This window comes from Alosa sapidissima, chromosome 19 (assembly GCF_018492685.1).
Source record: "Alosa sapidissima isolate fAloSap1 chromosome 19, fAloSap1.pri, whole genome shotgun sequence".
Classification (NCBI taxonomy): domain Eukaryota; kingdom Metazoa; phylum Chordata; class Actinopteri; order Clupeiformes; family Clupeidae; genus Alosa; species Alosa sapidissima.
Window position 1 is genome coordinate 18,450,587 of NC_055975.1, and position 18,816 is coordinate 18,469,402.

Below are 18,816 nucleotides of genomic sequence, written 5' to 3' on the forward strand. Positions count from 1 at the left end.
CATGAAGACATTTTCAAGAAGACCGTGAGTAAGCACCCACCCTGTTGGGCACATTGGTTGTGATTTTTATATTCAATATAAACAGCAATGTGTAATTTGTGAACACGTTGCAATGTGTAAAATTTCCAATAACCGTCTTGCTGTGTGTGTGTGTGTGTGTGTGTGTGTGTGTGTGTGTGTGTTGTTCGAAGTGAGCATGCCATAAAGGTGACCTGTGTTAACATATGAATGAATTACATCTATGATATAGTTAGAGGTCTGGTATATTTTCTATTTGTCCCTATACACAGGCTAACCATTCAGAATGTTTCCTTGGCCATTTTATAATGCTCCTTTACCTGTGAAGCACAATATGACAGACAGCCACTCTTTTTTTCATGCATTGCTGTCCATCTGTCAGACAAAAGTATGGGGACATTGGGAACTGGAAACTGGCCCACAATGCAGTATGTCTGAGGGACTGAGGGTCTGTGGGAAAATTCTCCGACTCTATTCACTCATTTTTCCTCTCGTTTTCTATAATGAGGGGAGACTGATGAAGGCAACAACAGAAAAAAAGAACAATTACTCACAGTGACAAAGCCTTGCCACTCCAGGCTGAACTCCATAGTGTCCTACTCTGGGGTTAATCATTTTAGGAAGGGATTTCTTTTTTCTTGGAAAGGTTTTTAAAGAGACAATCCTTTCAGTGCCCATCATTTTGAGTTTTTTGGGGGGATGGGGGAGGTGGGGTCAGGGGGTGGTAATTCTGCCAGTAGAAGGGAACTGTAACACTTGACATCTTTTGACATGACAGCCTGTCGCTCTGTTATTCCCACACGGTGCTTTTTCCCAGTCACCTGGCTGGTCTCAAGAGCAAGGGCCTGTCCTCAGTCCATAGCCCTCGACTTGCCCGCGCTGAAAGAAAGGCTTGGGGGCGAAAAACAGCATCATTTTATTTCATTTGTGCATGCTGAACAACTTGTAATTAGGGAACTATCTATGGCCATTTGTTTAATTGAACATAGAGAAAACGGTAAGGTTTGAGTGAAAGCCATTTTAGGAGTTGATGACTGGTTGAATATATGCTTTTTAGAAAAAAATACTCATTTAGATAGTCATATGACCTTTGTGATGATCAGATGTATGATCTACTACTTCCTAAGTCAGAGTATGCATAATCATGTGTGTGCATAAGTGTGACTGAGTTTGTGAGTCTGGGTGAGGCGGTTGTTCATTGGTGGGTGCATTGAAAAGATACAGTGTTCTAAATAATACGATTTTTTTTCTAAATAATACGATGGAAAATAACTAAAATAAAACAACAGAAAATAGGCTATATTGACATAGTTATGTTTTGAACCAGAACAATGATTGGTCATATTTCAGCATTACTGATGTATGCTGTTGTAAACAAACACATTGGCAAACAAACATAAATCAAATGTATGACCTTTTTAAACGAACAGATGAAGACCTATGATTATGACATGGTTTTGCTTGTTTGTGATATTTTTGAGACACACACACACACACACACACACACACACACACACACACACACACACACACACACACACACAAAAATGCAAAATATTTATGAAAAATATCAATCAGGCACTGTTGAGGACAGCTGAAAGGACTCTTTACAAATATTTTTGTTTTATTGTCGCATTTACATGTGAGCGTGTGTGTGTGTGTGTGTGCACATGTGGAAATAAGCTGTAAATATGTTGAAAATAAATGTTGTTTCATCCATCTCCGTTGTGCAGTGTCAGAACACTCTTCAGCAAATAGGCCTAGCTGATTGGTGTAATATTGTGTGCCTGGTCACCAGCTAGCGGAGGCCTAACTTTCACTTTTGATGAAGAAAACGTAGCCTATCGACTGTGTTGAAACAAACAACAAAAATGCAAGTAAAGTAGTTACTTGGTTGCCTGCTGTAGCCTAGTTTTCTACTTACTACTACTTACTACTTTCTACTCTACTAACTGGGAGCAAAGCAGTGATTTATTTTACTTGCTGAGCTAACATAAGCCTTAAGGCAAGCCTAGTTTGAACTACAACGGTAGCCTGAAGCTTACAAACTGGCCTTTTAGGGCTTGCTGTACAGAACACTAGCCTTTGGACCCCTCAATGTATTAGGTAGTCTTAAAAACGGCTAAATTTAGTGCTTCATTGCACAGAGGCAGATGTCTTCTGGCCTCGACATATTCAAATTGTATTAAATTGTTATACAAAATGATGCGTTTTCATGTCATATTGCAGATACAGTATGCAAATTAGGAAAATCTAAATGTTTTTTGTCAATGAATAAGTTCTTCTTTATAAGTGATCATATCAAAGATAATATTGATATTCTTTCACCAGATTAGTCTAGATATGCATTCTGTGCATTATTTTGTGAAAGTTACTATGCATGTGCATGCAAATGTATCACATAATTTGCATACAAGGATAGATTTATGAATTGTGAATTTGAGAATTCCATCTCTCTTAGTTTAAAAAATCCTAGAAACTTATTTCAATCAGCCCATTATGGTCTTTTGGCAGGGTTATGGTGCATTCATGCATTTACCTTGGCATTACTCCGAACTTCTACTACTTCACAACACTTGTTTTTGCTCAGTTCCATTATTTTTCGCTTAAGATTCTTTATCATATGATAAAACTCTGCGTAAAATCTTTTTCAGCATATCTGAAAGAAGTCAGTACTCTGTGGTGGCCAATTTATTTGTGGAGATGATTCTTCATTCTCCTTTATCCACCCTCCCTGAAAATATTCCAGGATGCCAATGTTATCAATGACATTCCATGCTATCCATGACTATCCATCAGGCTGGGTAGGGAGAGGATTGATGAGTTCACTATCTGTTGTTCTGTTGTTTTTTTTTTGGTTCAGATGTCAATGAATGTGACATCATATCGAATTGTTGATGATACCTTTAATTTAAAATTCATCTGAAAAAACTTTCATGAAGGTAACCTTGTTGACACCAGACTGCATATCTCAATTGAGATTGAGAGTGGGTCTCAAAAGTATACATTGACTTCCTGGGCGTAGCAAGCAGTGAAATTAAACTTAAATTGGTGCATTAAACTCTTACCAAAAGGTTTCAGAAGTGTAGCAATGAAATCTTTTTCTGTAAACAAAGGTTTTGTATGGAGTTGTTTATTCAGTTCCAAAGATACACATCTGTATCCGTTTAACCACCATCAGCGCATACCAGGTAAGCGATTGTGATGGGTCCCTGGGTTCTTGAAATGTTGTCAATTGCCAGACCGACCTGCAGAGCGAATTCAAATTCGCTAACGGGTTCATCTGGGTTCTCCCAGGCTACCATGAAGGTACAGCATGCTTGGAAATGAGATAGATAAAGCTATTATCTGCTTAAGCAATTTCTAATTTGGAATTTTCCATCAATAGCTGTGTAAATAAAAATGTATTTCTTGATGATTTGATCAGACATGTGTTACACTGTTACTGTCCATTTCCTTAGCAACCAGCTAATACAGTTTTTGCCTATTGCTTACACACTAAAAACTAATGCTTAGACCACAGCCTCAATACCGGTTGTTGTAGCATACATTAAACATTGTGTAACCTTGGCTTAAACAAATGTTCTGCTTTGCACATTGTTTGCAATTCTGCAACACACTTATTGTGAAACACTTAACAGTTTTTACACAGTTTTTACACAAAAATGAAATCTCCAGAGAAAACTGAACACGAGTCTGAGGCTTAGCACTAAAAATAGACTGCAGGTAAGTTATTGTGTACCTGTTCAAGTTTGTACTTTTACACTGAGTACCCGTGTACAGTTCTGTATACCACAAACTTTTGATTTGTTGCTACATTTTTTTTATTTGTTTAGAGTACATTCACTTACAGTATTGCATTGACTGTTTTTTTTTTTTGGTAAAAACCTTTGTTGCAAAAAATGTCAGCTGATTACTGAAGAAATTCTACATTTTAATTTCACAGAAAACTGAGTCTGAAAAAATGACAGTAACCTGTTATGATCTGGGCTGAGTTCAATCTTTCCTTCCGAAATAGCATGGCATGGGAAAACTCCAGGATGACAATGCCAGGAATGATCTGCCTCAAGTGAATCAAGGAGAATGAACTCCACTGATAAAAAAAAAAATGTTGTATGGTTCTATAAGTTTGTCGAAACAATGCCAATTGAAATGCATGTAATAATAAATAATAAATACATCCTCATATGCAAATAAGTTCATGAAATTGCATATGCATAACTTTCACAAAATAATGCACCGAATTGTCATACTGTATATGCAATATTACAAGGAAAAACATAATTTTGCATAATTATTTGAATATGTTGATGCCTAGTCAAATTATCAATACATGTCTTTGAGATATATTTATATCTGCTAATTTATTCAAGTGTGCAAATTATCTCATTAACTATGCGTGATACAAAAATGTCCCAAGCAGAAATGGATTCTATGCGAAAATTACTATAGGATCAACTGAGAAAAGTTTGGTAGTGACTTTAATCAGATCGTTGAGGGTTTTGCCCTGTCTATAAGCACATGGTCCATATTATGAAACTGCTTTTCACTCCCTGGTGTTATTTATGGCATATAGAGAAGCAGTGTTTGGCACGCTTAACAGTGAGAAATGAGGGCAGAGGATTTAAACAAGGAAACAAATGCAGAGCATGGAGACTGGAATGGAGAGTAGTACGCGGAGTTCTCCTCAGATCCACTCTACTGCTACATAAAAAGATCATGAACCCTGAAGGATGCTCTAACTGATCAGCACACAATACAACAGCACATTGAGAATTTACAGATTGGAAATAGAAATGAGTCTGAAAATAGCTGTTGGAAGATTATTTTTACAGTCAGTTATAGATTGTTACAGATGCAGGTTAGATATATACAGATGTAGAGATATAGATGAGCTGTAAAAAAAACATTTTGATCAAAAACAGAATGAAATACATGTTTAGGGTTAAACAGATAATATTATGTTGACTAGATTCCTTTTGTCTCATTTCCTTGTTGCCCTCTTATTTCTCTCTCACACACACACACACACACACACACACACACACACGCATGCGCACACACACACACACACAAACACACACACACACCTCCTGTTCTCTCTCGTTCTCTTTCTTTCTCTCTCACACACTCATATACACCATCTCCCTCTATCTGTATCCCTATGTGTCACTTTCTCTCTCCCTCTCCCTCTCTCTCTCTCTCTCTCTCACACACACACACACACACACACACACACACACACTTTAGGGTGGCTGCACCTGTCACCTGGGGTCCCCTGTCTGCTCTCTGGATCAATTTACATAACCTCATTTAGCAGTTCACAAATCAGAGCCATTAAGAGCCGCTAACAGGAACCAAGGGTTCTAATTTAGCCTGCCTTTCACAGGGGGAAAATTGGGCAGCTCGGGCCCACAAATAAAGACCCAGGTCTTAGCTTTGATTGTTGATTGTGATGGTAAATGTACAGATGATTAGAGGAGATTTTCCCCTTTATTGATTTCCTGCCAAAACACAGCATGTCATGGACCTGCGCTGAGAAGCTAACAGGAGCTTGCTGGGGGTTGGGGGGTGTGGGTGGGGTGGGGTGTTAGGCTAGGAGGGCCGGGGAAGTGTTCGAGTGGCGTAAGGTGTGCAGTGGATGACAATATCTGACAACCTGTCTGTGCTCATCGCTACGTCTCCAAAGGTGGCACACAGCATAAATCCATCTGTTGGTAGCAATGGCAGTGGGGGTAGGTGAGAATTAGGTTTGTCTAAAACCACCCATAATGTGAGAGAATGCAACTTATTGCTACAGTACATGCCAGAGGGAAGCCCTTTAGCCCTAGTGCAAGTCTGATGCTCTGGTCAGATATTGGTGAAATGTATGACTGGAAAGGACTGCCGTAGGCCTACAAATCTGCATTTTTTTTTCTTATTCTAATATTCATGATCACTGTGAAACAGTATATCTGATCATTGTTTTGAAAATAACAAAATGACGCACATTTCAGACATAGTTTAAAATTCCTTCCATCTGTCTGGAACTGTGCTCGGGATAAACATAATTGTAGAATAGAGAGAGAGAGAGAGAGAGAGAGAGAGAGAGAGAGAGAGAGAGAGAGAGAGAGAGAGAGAGAGAGAGAGAGAGAGAGAGAGAGGGGAGGGGGGGTGAGGGGTGAGTGCATTTACAGATGTTTGTGCATGGTTTTGCATAAGTCATCATTCTGCCTGCCCACAACCACACAATCATGTTAGAGTTTAGATAAGCTTTAACCCTTTTTATTTACAGAGTGGCTGCAATAATGTGAGAAACACATTTCTGTTTGCCATTACGCAGACCTCTGTCAAGGGTTCTGTAATGATTCTCAATTGTTGTTCAATTTGGCAAGGATTAGTCCTTATACACTACAAAAACAAGGCTTGATTCAAGTTTCCGTACTTTCCCTCTCCAAACTCTGGCCCCTGCGGCTGTTGCTTAAGTGGATGTTACCCCTTTTCTTCTGGTCAGTGAGGGGGTGCACCTCTGACTACTACAATTAGCTGACAAATCACATGATCACAGGCTAATTTCTAAATAAATGCATTAGAGATTTGATGCTTGAATGGTGAGGATTTGCATGCATTTCCTGATGAAGATATAACACTCAGGTCAGTTCAAGTGACTCAAGACCCATGTATTGTCGTAAACAAGCATAAGACAAATATCATGCATCTTCTCTTGCAGACTATTGTCTTATTAAGGAGTACTTTTTGGTGCTTTTAAGGGCATTGTTATGGTGTCATGACTCATTCTGATCTAGCCATTTAGACAGAAATGGAGTGAATCACATCGGTCTGCTATGTCATATCCTTTCTGTTCTACGGTGTTATGGTAAACTTACGAGGTCTGGTTATTGAATAATGAGGCTGTTATGAGTTATGTTTTCTTCAATTGAATTAGCAGTCCTTAATAGCCATCTAATACAGCAATCATGCGTGACTGTATTTGCAACTACAAGACCACTGAAATAAATGCACTGTTAAAGGTCTTCTGGGTGAAATTGAAGATCAATTACCAAATGTAGCCATGTAGTGGTCACTTACAAATTCACACATAGCGTGTCCATGGTAGTGTTAATCTTATTCTTCTTCCTTTTCAGATATTTTGTTCTCAGATTTTCAGTGATGTATTTATTTTATCATTTATTGTAATGTTGGTCTAGGTAACATGGAGCCTCCAAGGCGTTTTAATGATTTCGATGTATAGGCAATAGGCCTACTGGGCGTCGACCAGAATCTTTTCTTTATCGCAGGTCTATTCTGGTAATTCCGTTTACTATTATCCGACTGGGGACTGCAAATCGAAATGGCACGTCGCCAGTTAACGGGCTGTCAGTCTAGTTGTGTAGACAAGCAACAAACAACTGTTGTTTCTTCAGCATCCCCGTTAAATCGGCTTTAATGAACATGTAATTGCCTGGGATAGACTGAGCAATCTCAAAGCGTACAACGGCTCTAATTGATTTGCATGTTCCCTTTTGGTGCCGGAGCCTGCATTGTCCAAGATCGCTATTGATCAGCTTGTGGGTGTATCGCCTCGCATGTGTTTTCCCTCATTAAACGATAAAGGGTTACTGATTACTCCCATCCCCGACTTTAATTTGGCTTAATGTCTACTTTGTTCCCGTGTCATGTCGGAGGGCAGTGTGGGGATAATGCGAGGGTGGGTGGCCAATGATTGGGCGATCAGCGGCAGCGGCATTTAGGAGGCCGGCTGCATGGGGATCAGTGATGGGGGTTAGAATAGCAGGACCTTTCGGCTCAGCATGGGGCTTTCAGTTGGTGTGATGTTATACGCCACGACCACACAAAACAGAATCGCGTTGTTTCCGATTGGATCAGATGTTATCCTAGGATAGACAGTGACAGTGACAGTGTTTCGATGGTTAGTCTGATTACGAGTAGCCTTCTGACGCCATATTAATTCACATCATTTAGCCTCATTTACTATTGGTACCCTGTAGCCTATTTATAGTAATTCACAACAGAATATTCCTATTGAAAATGTATTGACCATATTGTCCTATAGTTCCGACTGGACATAGCAGGGCGTATAGGCCATAAAGCTACCTAAAATGACTCCCAGCTTAAGGCCTAACATCCTCTGACCCCTACCTCCCATACGAGAATTCTGTGAATAGCATACAGTAAATTATAGTTACACTGTGCATAAATTAGCCTATGCCTGGACTGGTAAATGCAGTGACCAAACAACAGTGAACTGTGAACTGAGGAAAGACAGAATTGCATGTTAGCTAATTGTCAATTTGGGTTAGTCGCGCCGGCTAATTATGGCAGCACCCCAAGCTATTTGCATGATGGACTTGCCACCTGCCTATGAGCGAGACGGCCCGCTGCCCGGGCAAACTATATAATTACCAAACAACAGTGGGCAATTTTTGACTCCCGTTCCCTTTTGTATTGGATGAATTCTCACTAATGACATATTTTATGAGAGGGCAAATAGCATTCCTCCCCCTGATTCTGGTACAAAAAAATCTCAACAGGTCCCACTCCCCACCGAGTTCCACGGAACCTTTGGCCATTTGTGTGTTGGTTATTTTGCTTTTTGCTGGTGAGTTAACTAGATGCAGCTTATGTGCTCCTTCATCATGGTGTATTTATCGAGCATGGGGCTACTTAAAATGGTTTCTGACTCGGAGTCATTAATGTGTCAGGTCAGGTGTAGAGAGGCTGTGAAATAAGACCTCTTGAATGCACACGAAAAATCACGTCATTTTAATGGCATTTCACGTAGCCTCTGCCTGTAGTATTTTTTACTATTTGACGAACGTATTGCATAATTGGACACAGGCCTACACCATCCTGGAGCCAGTGTCGGAGCATAAGCATAAGTTTGGTAGGCATATTTAAAATGCTGCTTCAAAATTATGAATAGTCTCCTATGTTTATTCAAGGCGGCTGATTTCAATATCAACGCAGTTTCTAGTGGGACAGCGTATCAGGGGCTGCAACAAAACAATGCGCTCTTGAGTTCTTCGCAAATGAAGTGGTTCAGGCGAGCACCTCCAGCCATGGCGTGCATCCCAGCGCTGCCGTCGCGCTTCATTATCGCGGCATTAACACATCGTTCTTGTTTCCTCTCTTGACCATGGCCCAGCCAGAGAGGATTCATTGCAACCTCTCTAAATGCATTTATCCAGTTCAGTAAGCCCGTTGTTCAATTCGACAGTAGCCCAGTAGGTGGTTGCAAACTCTTGCAATTAAGGTCCATTATGCTAAATCTGGTCGTTTGAAATATATGCAATTTTAATGAGATTCTCTCTCCGGCGACACGCGCGAGTATTCAGTCCGTTCTAAAGTGAGGTGAAAAGTTGATCAGAAAGACGGCGAAATGCTGCGATTATGCTGTTTAAAAGGGGGTCTGATGTTAACACAGTTAGTAATGGCTCGGTGACTACGAAAAGACTCCCGCTGATACATGTACAAAGTCGGGGAGGAGCGCCTCTTGTCAGGCAGAGACCCTGTCTGCCGGCGTTTCATAGCAGGCTAGCCAAATGCATCTGCATCCGGGCTGCTTCGGAAAATTTAGGGTGCTGAAACGAGTTTAACAGATCCCCAAACAATTTAATTTCAGAATCTATGTATATAGGCCTATAACGACAGAAAATAAATCAATGTCATAATATAAAATAAGATATGTTATACTGAAGTCCAGAAAACGGCCTTTCCTCCAGATGTCCTCTCCCACTTCAAACATTAAAGAACCCATAAATACTGCACTGCTGTCATCAGCTGTGCGCGCTCTGAACCGGGCTTGCTCTCACAGACATGTGGCTAGTTCATCCCCATATCAATGAGGGTCCGTGATTGGCATGCCGCTCGTGTCCGCTGCCTCATTGATTGTGAGGCCTGCGAGACCCACAAAGACCACGGCCAAACTAAACCCTCTCCTTGCAGTGAAAATAAGTGGTTTTGTTTAGGGATTATTGCTGTTGCTTTAGATTCAGAATTCACTAGATTTTTAAAAAATGCAGGTCAATGAGCACTATTTGAATATATTTTCATTTGATAACTCTCGAGGAAACGCCAATCTGTAAGATCAGTTCGTCGTCATGTTGATTGGGTCTACATACAAGTGGCCTATCGTACTAACCCTCCTGTTGTGTTGAAATGAAATGAAATGACATTCGAAAATGACCGCTGCATTATAACTTGTTATAAATCCAAGACATATACCATTTAATGTTGTTGTGATAGACCTTTATATGAACTTATTTTTATTGTATATAACCAGTTTTGAACTTCCATTTGCTATTTATGGCTGCAGGCCTCACTGACCTGAGGTCATGCAAGTCAGAAGGATTCTATTGGGGAAAGGTTCCAGTGGGGGCTGGCATAGAAACAAAGAGGAGGGGGGTGCGCTTGTGTGTGTGTTTTAATGTAGGCCTACATAAGCACACAGCACACATACAGTCCATCTGATCAATAGGTATGTGTCTGGACTCAAGTTTATGCAACTGGCCATTTTTTCACCCATTCATTTCTAATCAGTCATTTCTAATCTAGCCAGTCATTTTTGACCGAGAATACACAAGGGTGTTCTAAAGTTAAATAAAACACTGTTATGAAAATGCTCAACATTTGTTTTGTGTGTTCAGATGCCCTGTGTTAACAAAGTCATGGAGCCTCATGGTAGTCAGAATAGTTTAACAATATTTTGAGATAAAAGAATTGTCAATCGGTCACATTTGACCGCGAACACAACAGGAGGATTAATATTTAAAAGCAAACCGTTTATTATATCTCCAATTTATGTTTATTCTGTCCTTGCCAAGACATCCAGAATGTAAAATGACTACAGTCATATCCATTGAAAAAAATAAACACACAAAAGCAAATAAAACGAACAGCACGGCATGGAAATGTGTTAGTTTTTTTTTTGTTCATGGGGCAAAAAGGTTCCATTCATCCCGGGCTGAAAGCACTGCATTTCACTGCCGCTACAATTACACTGAAAGGTCAAGTATTTCGGTATAGGCCTATCTTGTATTCTGCTTTGCATGCTAAGCATTTCACTCCCAAAATGACCCCCGCCTGCGCTATACGGGCACAATAGTCCCAAGAACCGGATAAATGAAGAACAATTAAATATATTTTTTAGTGTAAAGTGTAATTGCACCATTTCTAATACACATTAAGGAATGAGCGCTACATTTAGGCGTGCGGTAAACAGCTACCGCCTGTAGTCCTGGTGTCCTGAGTAACTTTGGGTAACCTAGAAATGGATTAAATTAGAGGAGTCAAAATAAACATAGACTGAATGTACAGGAGATCGGTTAGCTTTGACCTTTACATCACAAGATTTGGTTGTTTTTTGTTCACTTGCAGGGCCTTTTGTGTGTCGGTTCACAAATTAAGCTAATTTGTTATGCAATAATGCACATCCTGTGATATTAATATAAATATTTTAAAGATGGTCCGTATTATACAATACTGACATCTAAATCACGACCGTATGATTTGCAAAAGTAGGCTACACAAATGCATTCTCAGATGTGTGTGTGATCCCTAGCATCAGTTAGATTATGTTAAGAATAACCCGACTGACATGCTTTGCTCTCACGGCTGTTGTTGTTTTTTATATTGACCAGAGCTCGTGTTGGCTGTATACAGTTGTGCTCATAAGTTTATGAACCCATGCTAAAGTTGACTAAAAAGAGGAATAAAAATTCATCTATTGGAAATTGATCGAAATTAAAATGAGGAAAAATACAACCTTTAAGGACACAAATTTTCTTTGTGAATGAATAAAGTATCGTAAATAAATAAATGTTCTTTCTTAAAATACAGGGGGCATAAGTATACACACCCCTATGTTAGAGGCAGGCAGATGTTTATTTTTAAAGGCCAGTTATTTCATGGATCCAGGATACTATGCATCTTGATAAAGTTCCCTTGGCCTTCACATCACAGGCCCATCATACCCATCACCATACCTAGAGATTGGCATGGTTTTATTTCAGTTAGCCTAATAGCTGGTTTGATTTGCATTGAGAGAGGATCTTATGGAAAGTACCCCAAGTCAATCTCTAGGTATGGTGAAGGGTATGTGATGATGTGGGGCTATTTTAATTCCAAAGGCCAAGGGAACTTGCGTTGAATTAGAACTGTTTCTCCAAGCAAGCACGTTCTCTTTTTTCTTTTGAAAAAAATAAAGTAGGCCTATCTTCCGTTGTGACCGGCCACAATGGAAACAACACTGCATTCTGTTGTTTAAGCTAATTGACGATTATTTGGCAGTGGAGAAAAAAATCTAAATCCAACCCAGCCTGCGGGAATTCATTTTGCGTATTCTTTATTGCTTTATTTCACCATCAGCATGGATGGTCTATATAATCTCAAATGTCGCGTATAGACACACAAAACGTGTTCTTCACTTTTTGAAGACGCTTTATTGATAATATGGGTCTTTTGAGTCCAACTTTGCTTCAGCACCTTGGACAGCAGCATGTAGGCTATATGTCCTGTATCTTTGTGCAATCGATGTTGGATTTTGTTTTCACAAAGTCGTGAAACCATTTACCATGAACATCTATCAAGTTGTCGGGAGGTATGTGTTGGTTTTGTTATCTCGAGATCACGTTAAAAATAATCATGGTGCTGATGACTTTGCGTCATTATTTCCAAACGCATTATACAACAATACCACAAGAATGGACCTAAAAACGGTAATGTATCGTGTGCTGTTTGAAATAAGATCCATCACTGGTTATATTTCTCCCTTGTAGTTTTCTACGAGATGAGAAAGTATATAATGAGGCACCCTCGATATTTTGCACAACAGAAATGGTCTCTCTTATCTTAAGCTACTGTAGGCTATATGAAGACCTTCGGGTTTTTGAATATCAAAGCGACAAAAGCAATCAGAACTATGATTCTCACGTTGACAATGCTCTTGATCTCCACGTCAATCGAGATAGTTAGGCATGATGTCAAATATGTGGGTATAGACCCTTTCAAGAGAGTTCCATTATCAGCATCATAGTTGGCCCCACAAGGCTTCCATTTTAACATTCCATATGTTATCTTAATGCAGAGGAAGTAGATTGGGAACCAAATAGAACGTTCAAGCATTGTTTTTGTTTTTATTGTTGAAAGGGTCTATAGCCTCCTATAATTTAATTATGCCCCCCCACCCCCCCACGATGTGAATATGAAAACTGCTACTAAGCAATGTTGTTAAATTATGAAACATTTTAGTGAAACTACATAATTCTTAGTTAGTGAGAATTAATGATTGAACCATTCTGTGTCTTTAAAAGGTAATGTTTGGTAATATTCTTCAGATGATATATCCATGACATTGTGGATTATAAATTGTTTTATATCACATTATATTGAAATCTGGTAGTTTTGTAAAGGTATTCCATACATTGGCATGACGACAATGAATTAAATATTTGTATTCAAGCTAACTACTCCGAGGTGGTCCTGCATGGATAACTGAAATCCCCTCCAGGCAACTGCTATGATGCTTATTTTTGTTAGCTATATGAGGCAATTCTAAATCGAAGTAAACACCCACAGCAAGTCGCACAAACCCGTAACTCAAATATGATTACCTTGAGATTAGCGTCTAATTGCTGAGAGTTCAGTGAAACCTGCCCGTATAAAGCTGGGAGGACTCGTCGGAGTAACACAATGTGTTAGTTAAAAGAACTGTATGAGAGCACACACGCTTCCAACAAGTCATTCTAAACAGCTACAAGCCTTAGACAAAGACCACACAGCGCGCCTAAGACATGCAAATGCGATCTACACTCTTTCAGAGCGACGTACAACAAAACGGTTCCCCTGCAGAACCTAATAGAATCTCAATCTCTTTTGCCGGAGCCACTACTCCTCAAAGTAGCCGACCTCGAGGTTAAAGGCAAAGGTTTTTTTCTCTCAGTCTCTGAGTTAGGTGTCTAGAGAAATTATGTGCAATGAGGTTTTATAATTATTGGCTTGTAAAGTGTATTTACAGCACTTTGCTAAATTCCCAATCTGAACTACCCTTGTAGTCCCCTGCCCTTGAAGTAGCTTTCCCTCTATTGGGCTTTTAAATTAATTTCACATTCCACCATGCTGGCTAGATGTCTGATAATTATGTTTTTTGAAGGTGCTTGAGAGACAAAATTGTCACATTCATAATCACTTAAAGATGTATATGTGTCCATTACATCATAGACGAAGCGACTAGAACAGCTCTGTGAATAGTGAACGTGCAGATTGAACAACGTGATTATTCAAAGTACTTTCATAAATGCGAAACTTTCAAGTTTACTGTTTTCCTCTTTTTCATCAGCTCTGCATCTGTTTGTGGTTGTCATTTATCACTAGATAGATGGCCTACTTCCTTTGGGATAAAATGCGAGATGGCTACAACATTACAATTATCCAAATTGTGGTGAGCTATGCGCATTAGCCTAGAACAAGTGTTGTAAGGATTTTCAGGTCTGCACAACAGGGCAAATAATTGGAGCACCTTAGCACTGGACAAGTGACGCTCTCTCAGGGGCATCGACGATATCATTTTAGAGGAAATAATGGACGAAATGCACAGTTGATTGAACGACTCTTAACTGAAAAGAAGAGCTCCATTATAATCAACACCTCATTACATGGCACACGGCTCTGCCCGTGCATCGGAGCAAGGTCGCGGCTGCTGTCTGAGCTTTCCTAGAGCCCGGTTAATTGCAGCATTAAGATAGTAGCCTAAAAGATGGTTTAAATCCGCTTACATGTTCCGTTTACTAAATGGGTCGACTGCTGATATGCTATTCTTGTCAAAATAAGCTTGCAATTTGGTTGTGGTTTTGCAAAGTCTGAATGTTATACTTCAATATTTTCATTTCATGCGTGCTCACACAGATTCAACATTTTAAGAATGGCAGCAAGCTAATTCAATGTAGGATGGCTATTCAATTACTCAGGACCCACTGCCGAAATGTAGTATCGAGTTTATTATATTATAATAGAATATTATTATTATTAATAATAATAATAATTATTATTATTATTAATAATAATAATAATCCAGATTTGATAAAAAGATCATTTGAGCATGAACTAAACATAGGCTACACTGCGTAATCACGCGAGACTGTAAAGAGAATGAGTCACTGGACTGGCATGACAGGACTATATACCTTATGAACCAAGGCGAGCAAAACAAAACAATAGACAAAATCACACAAACTCATGGAACATGTGCGTAAATATAGGCCATAAAAAGTTGGTATTTGAGCCAGATCAGTAATAAGGTGTTTATTCCAAGCATTTAGTGTAATAGGCTAAAATATATAGCCTACATCAGCTATCATCAAGGCATCATCAGCTACCGATTAAAAAGAAAAATAAGCGGAAGCCGATATGATTCAATGGTAGTAATGAGTCGAAGGGTTTGTAATCATGTTGAAATCAACAGATTAAATAGGACCTAACTTATACAAATTAAGGCTGCCAACTGTTTGCACACCGGGCCATTGCACCGACGCGGAACTAGCCTATACCCTTTCTGAGCGTTTCTTCCTCGGTCATAGTTTTTAGGCTTTATGTATTTGTACGCTTAAGTTTTTCCTGTAAGCCATCTGAAATTTGAACGGGATACATTGTGAGCTCAGATTGGTGACATATAGGCCCAGATCTTCAAGAACTGAGCTAAATTTGCACATTCCTTACGTTGACAGACTTTATCAGTACGTCAACACGGAGGGCATTTTACTTTGTCCCTGCCTTCACAAACACAATATTGATAAAAGTGCCTTTGATAAGCTCGGCCATATTGTCTGACTGAGTTTTCAGGAGAGTCGTTGTTTGGTCAGGACTTTGATTGATAAGCGGCATTTTAGGTGCGTCTGTTTGATGTGTCAGAACTCGAAAGGTGCGGGGACCTCACCTTCACTGACTCAGTAGGCACACACACACACACACACACGCACGTTGAAAGGAAAGCCTGTGCCTCAAAGGTCAAGCTCAGAGTTCACCTGTTTAACCCAGGGTAGAGTTTTCTCACCAGCCATCCAAGTATGATTATTTGGGCAAAGGCGATTTTCTTTTTAGCGAGACCTCTGTCATAAACCTCACCAAGAATAATTGCGAGCATAACCGACTGGCAGTGCATTACAGTGTTAAGCCTACATAAGAACATTAGATTAGTGCAAGACAATACTGCAATCATAACCATTCACATCGGCCTACTGGGTTTTCAAACATCTGCCACATCTGTCGATCAATTAGTTATTCTTTATATTTTCAAACATAGACAAGCATTAGTCAAAAGGCTGTATAATTTCAAAACATGTAACTGTATGGTTCATTTGCAGATGTGCATTTTCTCAGAATGGCAATAGGCTATAAACGTCGGCAGGCTATCTTATGTCCATGAGTTTTCAATATTAGCGCCCTTATGCAATTGTTCCGAGAGAACACAAGAGGCATGGTATGCCCATATCTAATAGTAATTTTTACAAGCAGTAATAATGTGTTTTATATAATTTATTAATATGATTGTGGGACTGCGTGAAGGTCAAATATCTATATAAGTTACAAGCAAATGAAACGTACAAATAACGATACAACTCAAAAACAAAGAACCGTCAATAACGATAAAAATCTGAACCATATAGAGATTGCTAAAAACTATGAGTCCAATCCAAACCTTTTACAGAAATATACAAGCTACGTCTTACATTAAAGTTTATGGGAAAGCAGAGCCACACTGGTCCTGTTTATTGTCTTGGTGTTTCACTTTTTATCCAAGCAGGCGCACAAAGAAAGTATTTTAGTGTATGAATCTCTTGAACAATGTCTGTTAGATCTACATAAATAATTCCGTCTTCTGGGTAGAATTGGGAGGCGTGTATCCTTAAAATACACAAATCAGTTTTTTCCTCCCTGAGCTATCCTCCTCTGCCTCCGTATCCAACTCTCTCCAGCAGAGTGGACATTAAGGGGATGCAAGTACCAACGTGAGGTGTGTAATACAAACGCACACACAAGTCTGTCACTCTTTGACACCGTTTTAAAACTCAAAACAAGTTCGCAGTGGTACACACTGTCCGTTCTTACTTGTGTGCCAGTGCTGTCACCACGTCCTGCCGTAGAGCAGGGCCGAACAGGGCAAGGCCGCTCCGTACTCAGAGCTGGAGGAGTTGAGGTGCGACAGACTGGCCACCTGTGTCTGTAGGGACGGTGGGCTAGTGGAATGGTGTGTCAGGTCGGGGGATTGCCCAGCGCTTCCCACTTGCTGGTTCTGGAGTTGACCCATGCCCGTGGCATTATTGGACATGATCATGATGTTGCCACCTTGCTGGTGGTGAGTAGGCACAGTGGTGGTTGGTGTGTGCCCGCTGCCTTGACACGGTTTGCCGTCTTTTACCAACACTGGCACGGCCACCCGCCGGGGCGACTGCTGCTGTTGCTGACAGGAGCTGTCCTGCTGCATCTGTTGCTGGGACACCTTGTCCTTGGCTTGTCGCTTCATCTTATACCTGTGGTTTTGAAACCAGATTTTGACCTGCGTGGGCGTCAAATGGATCATGCTGGCCAGGTGCTCCCTTTCGGGGGCCGAGAGATATTTCTGCTGCTTAAAGCGCCGCTCCAGCTCGTAGACTTGGGCTTGGGAAAACAACACACGTCTCTTCCGCCGCGGGGTACTGGAGAGAGAGCCCATAGTCTTGCCCACATCTGCCAGCGAGCTAAGGCTGCCCATACTGCCCATGTTCATACCCGAAGACGAGCCCATGAACCGTGAGACTGAAAAAAGAGAGTCACGTTTTAACTGGTGATAATTGCAATCAATAGTCAATGTCTAATCATGATGATGATAATAATAAAAATAATAATAATAATAAAACACGTCATTCAATACAATATGTTATATTTCCGGGTGCGTTTTTTCATGAAACGAGCAAAGGTCACAAGTTAAGAACTGGCAGATATGTCGTTTTAATTTTCAATCTGATAGCAGCTCTACGGGCAAAACACCGATCCATGTGCACATATAGACTTGACCTTAAATGATACATCTAGGCTAAAAGTTTTTTGTGACAAATTATTTCCTTGTCATTGTTTACTTTTCTCAAGTACAAACTGTCATTAGCATCAGTAGTAGGCTATGCTGCTAAAACATACATGTCACTGTATTTTGTTTGTTTTGATTTATTCTGAAAGTAAGTGGAAAAGACATTATCATAATTCTGTAACCGGCTAGTGAGGAAAAATAAAATAACTTACTGGTGGAGAAACGTGGGTCTGGATTGGCTCCATACCAGCTGGTGGCCGTTGTGCTGCCTCTCATGCCATCCTGGTATGGCGGAAGGTCGCTCATATTCCCGAGGTTTCCGTTACAGTAGCCCCCCATCGCCGTGTGCGAGAGTTGGGACACCCCCGCAGCAGTCATGTGGTAAGCTGCGGATACCGTTCCATTGTGACCCATGTGGTGCTGCTGCATAGTCGCCTGTGAGACTTGCGGCTGCCGGTACGACCCCAGAGGAGCCCCCAAATTGTTACTCTCCATACTTACTTTCTTGTAGCTCTCCTCAAGAGGACTCAAGATATCGGAAACGGAAAAAGGAGTCGTATGCTTGGGGCTCATCGACATTGTTCTGTGGCTAGAGAGAAATAAAGTAGAAGGCAGTCTACAAGCAATCTCTCCAGTAGTAGCTCTCTGCTCCCAAGTCCTCCGTGTGTGTTGTTTTTGCGTCGGCGAAGCTGGATGAACACGTTGGAGAGCGGCTGAAGTTGGCGTTAATTGGCTAGAGTGGG

The 18,816-nt window shown here is 40.4% G+C and overlaps 1 protein-coding gene across 1 annotated transcript; it reads right to left on the reverse strand.

Moving 5' to 3' along the window:
• Nucleotides 1–16,565: 16,565 nt before the first annotated feature.
• Nucleotides 16,566–18,816, reverse strand: nkx2.1 (NK2 homeobox 1). Its single transcript, XM_042072252.1, has 2 exons — nt 18,286–18,816; nt 16,566–17,805 (listed from the first exon to the last, which is right to left on the reverse strand). The coding sequence occupies exons 1-2, from the start codon at nt 18,650–18,652 to the stop codon at nt 17,135–17,137; spliced, it is 1,038 nt and encodes a 345-aa protein (XP_041928186.1). The 5' UTR covers nt 18,653–18,816; the 3' UTR covers nt 16,566–17,134.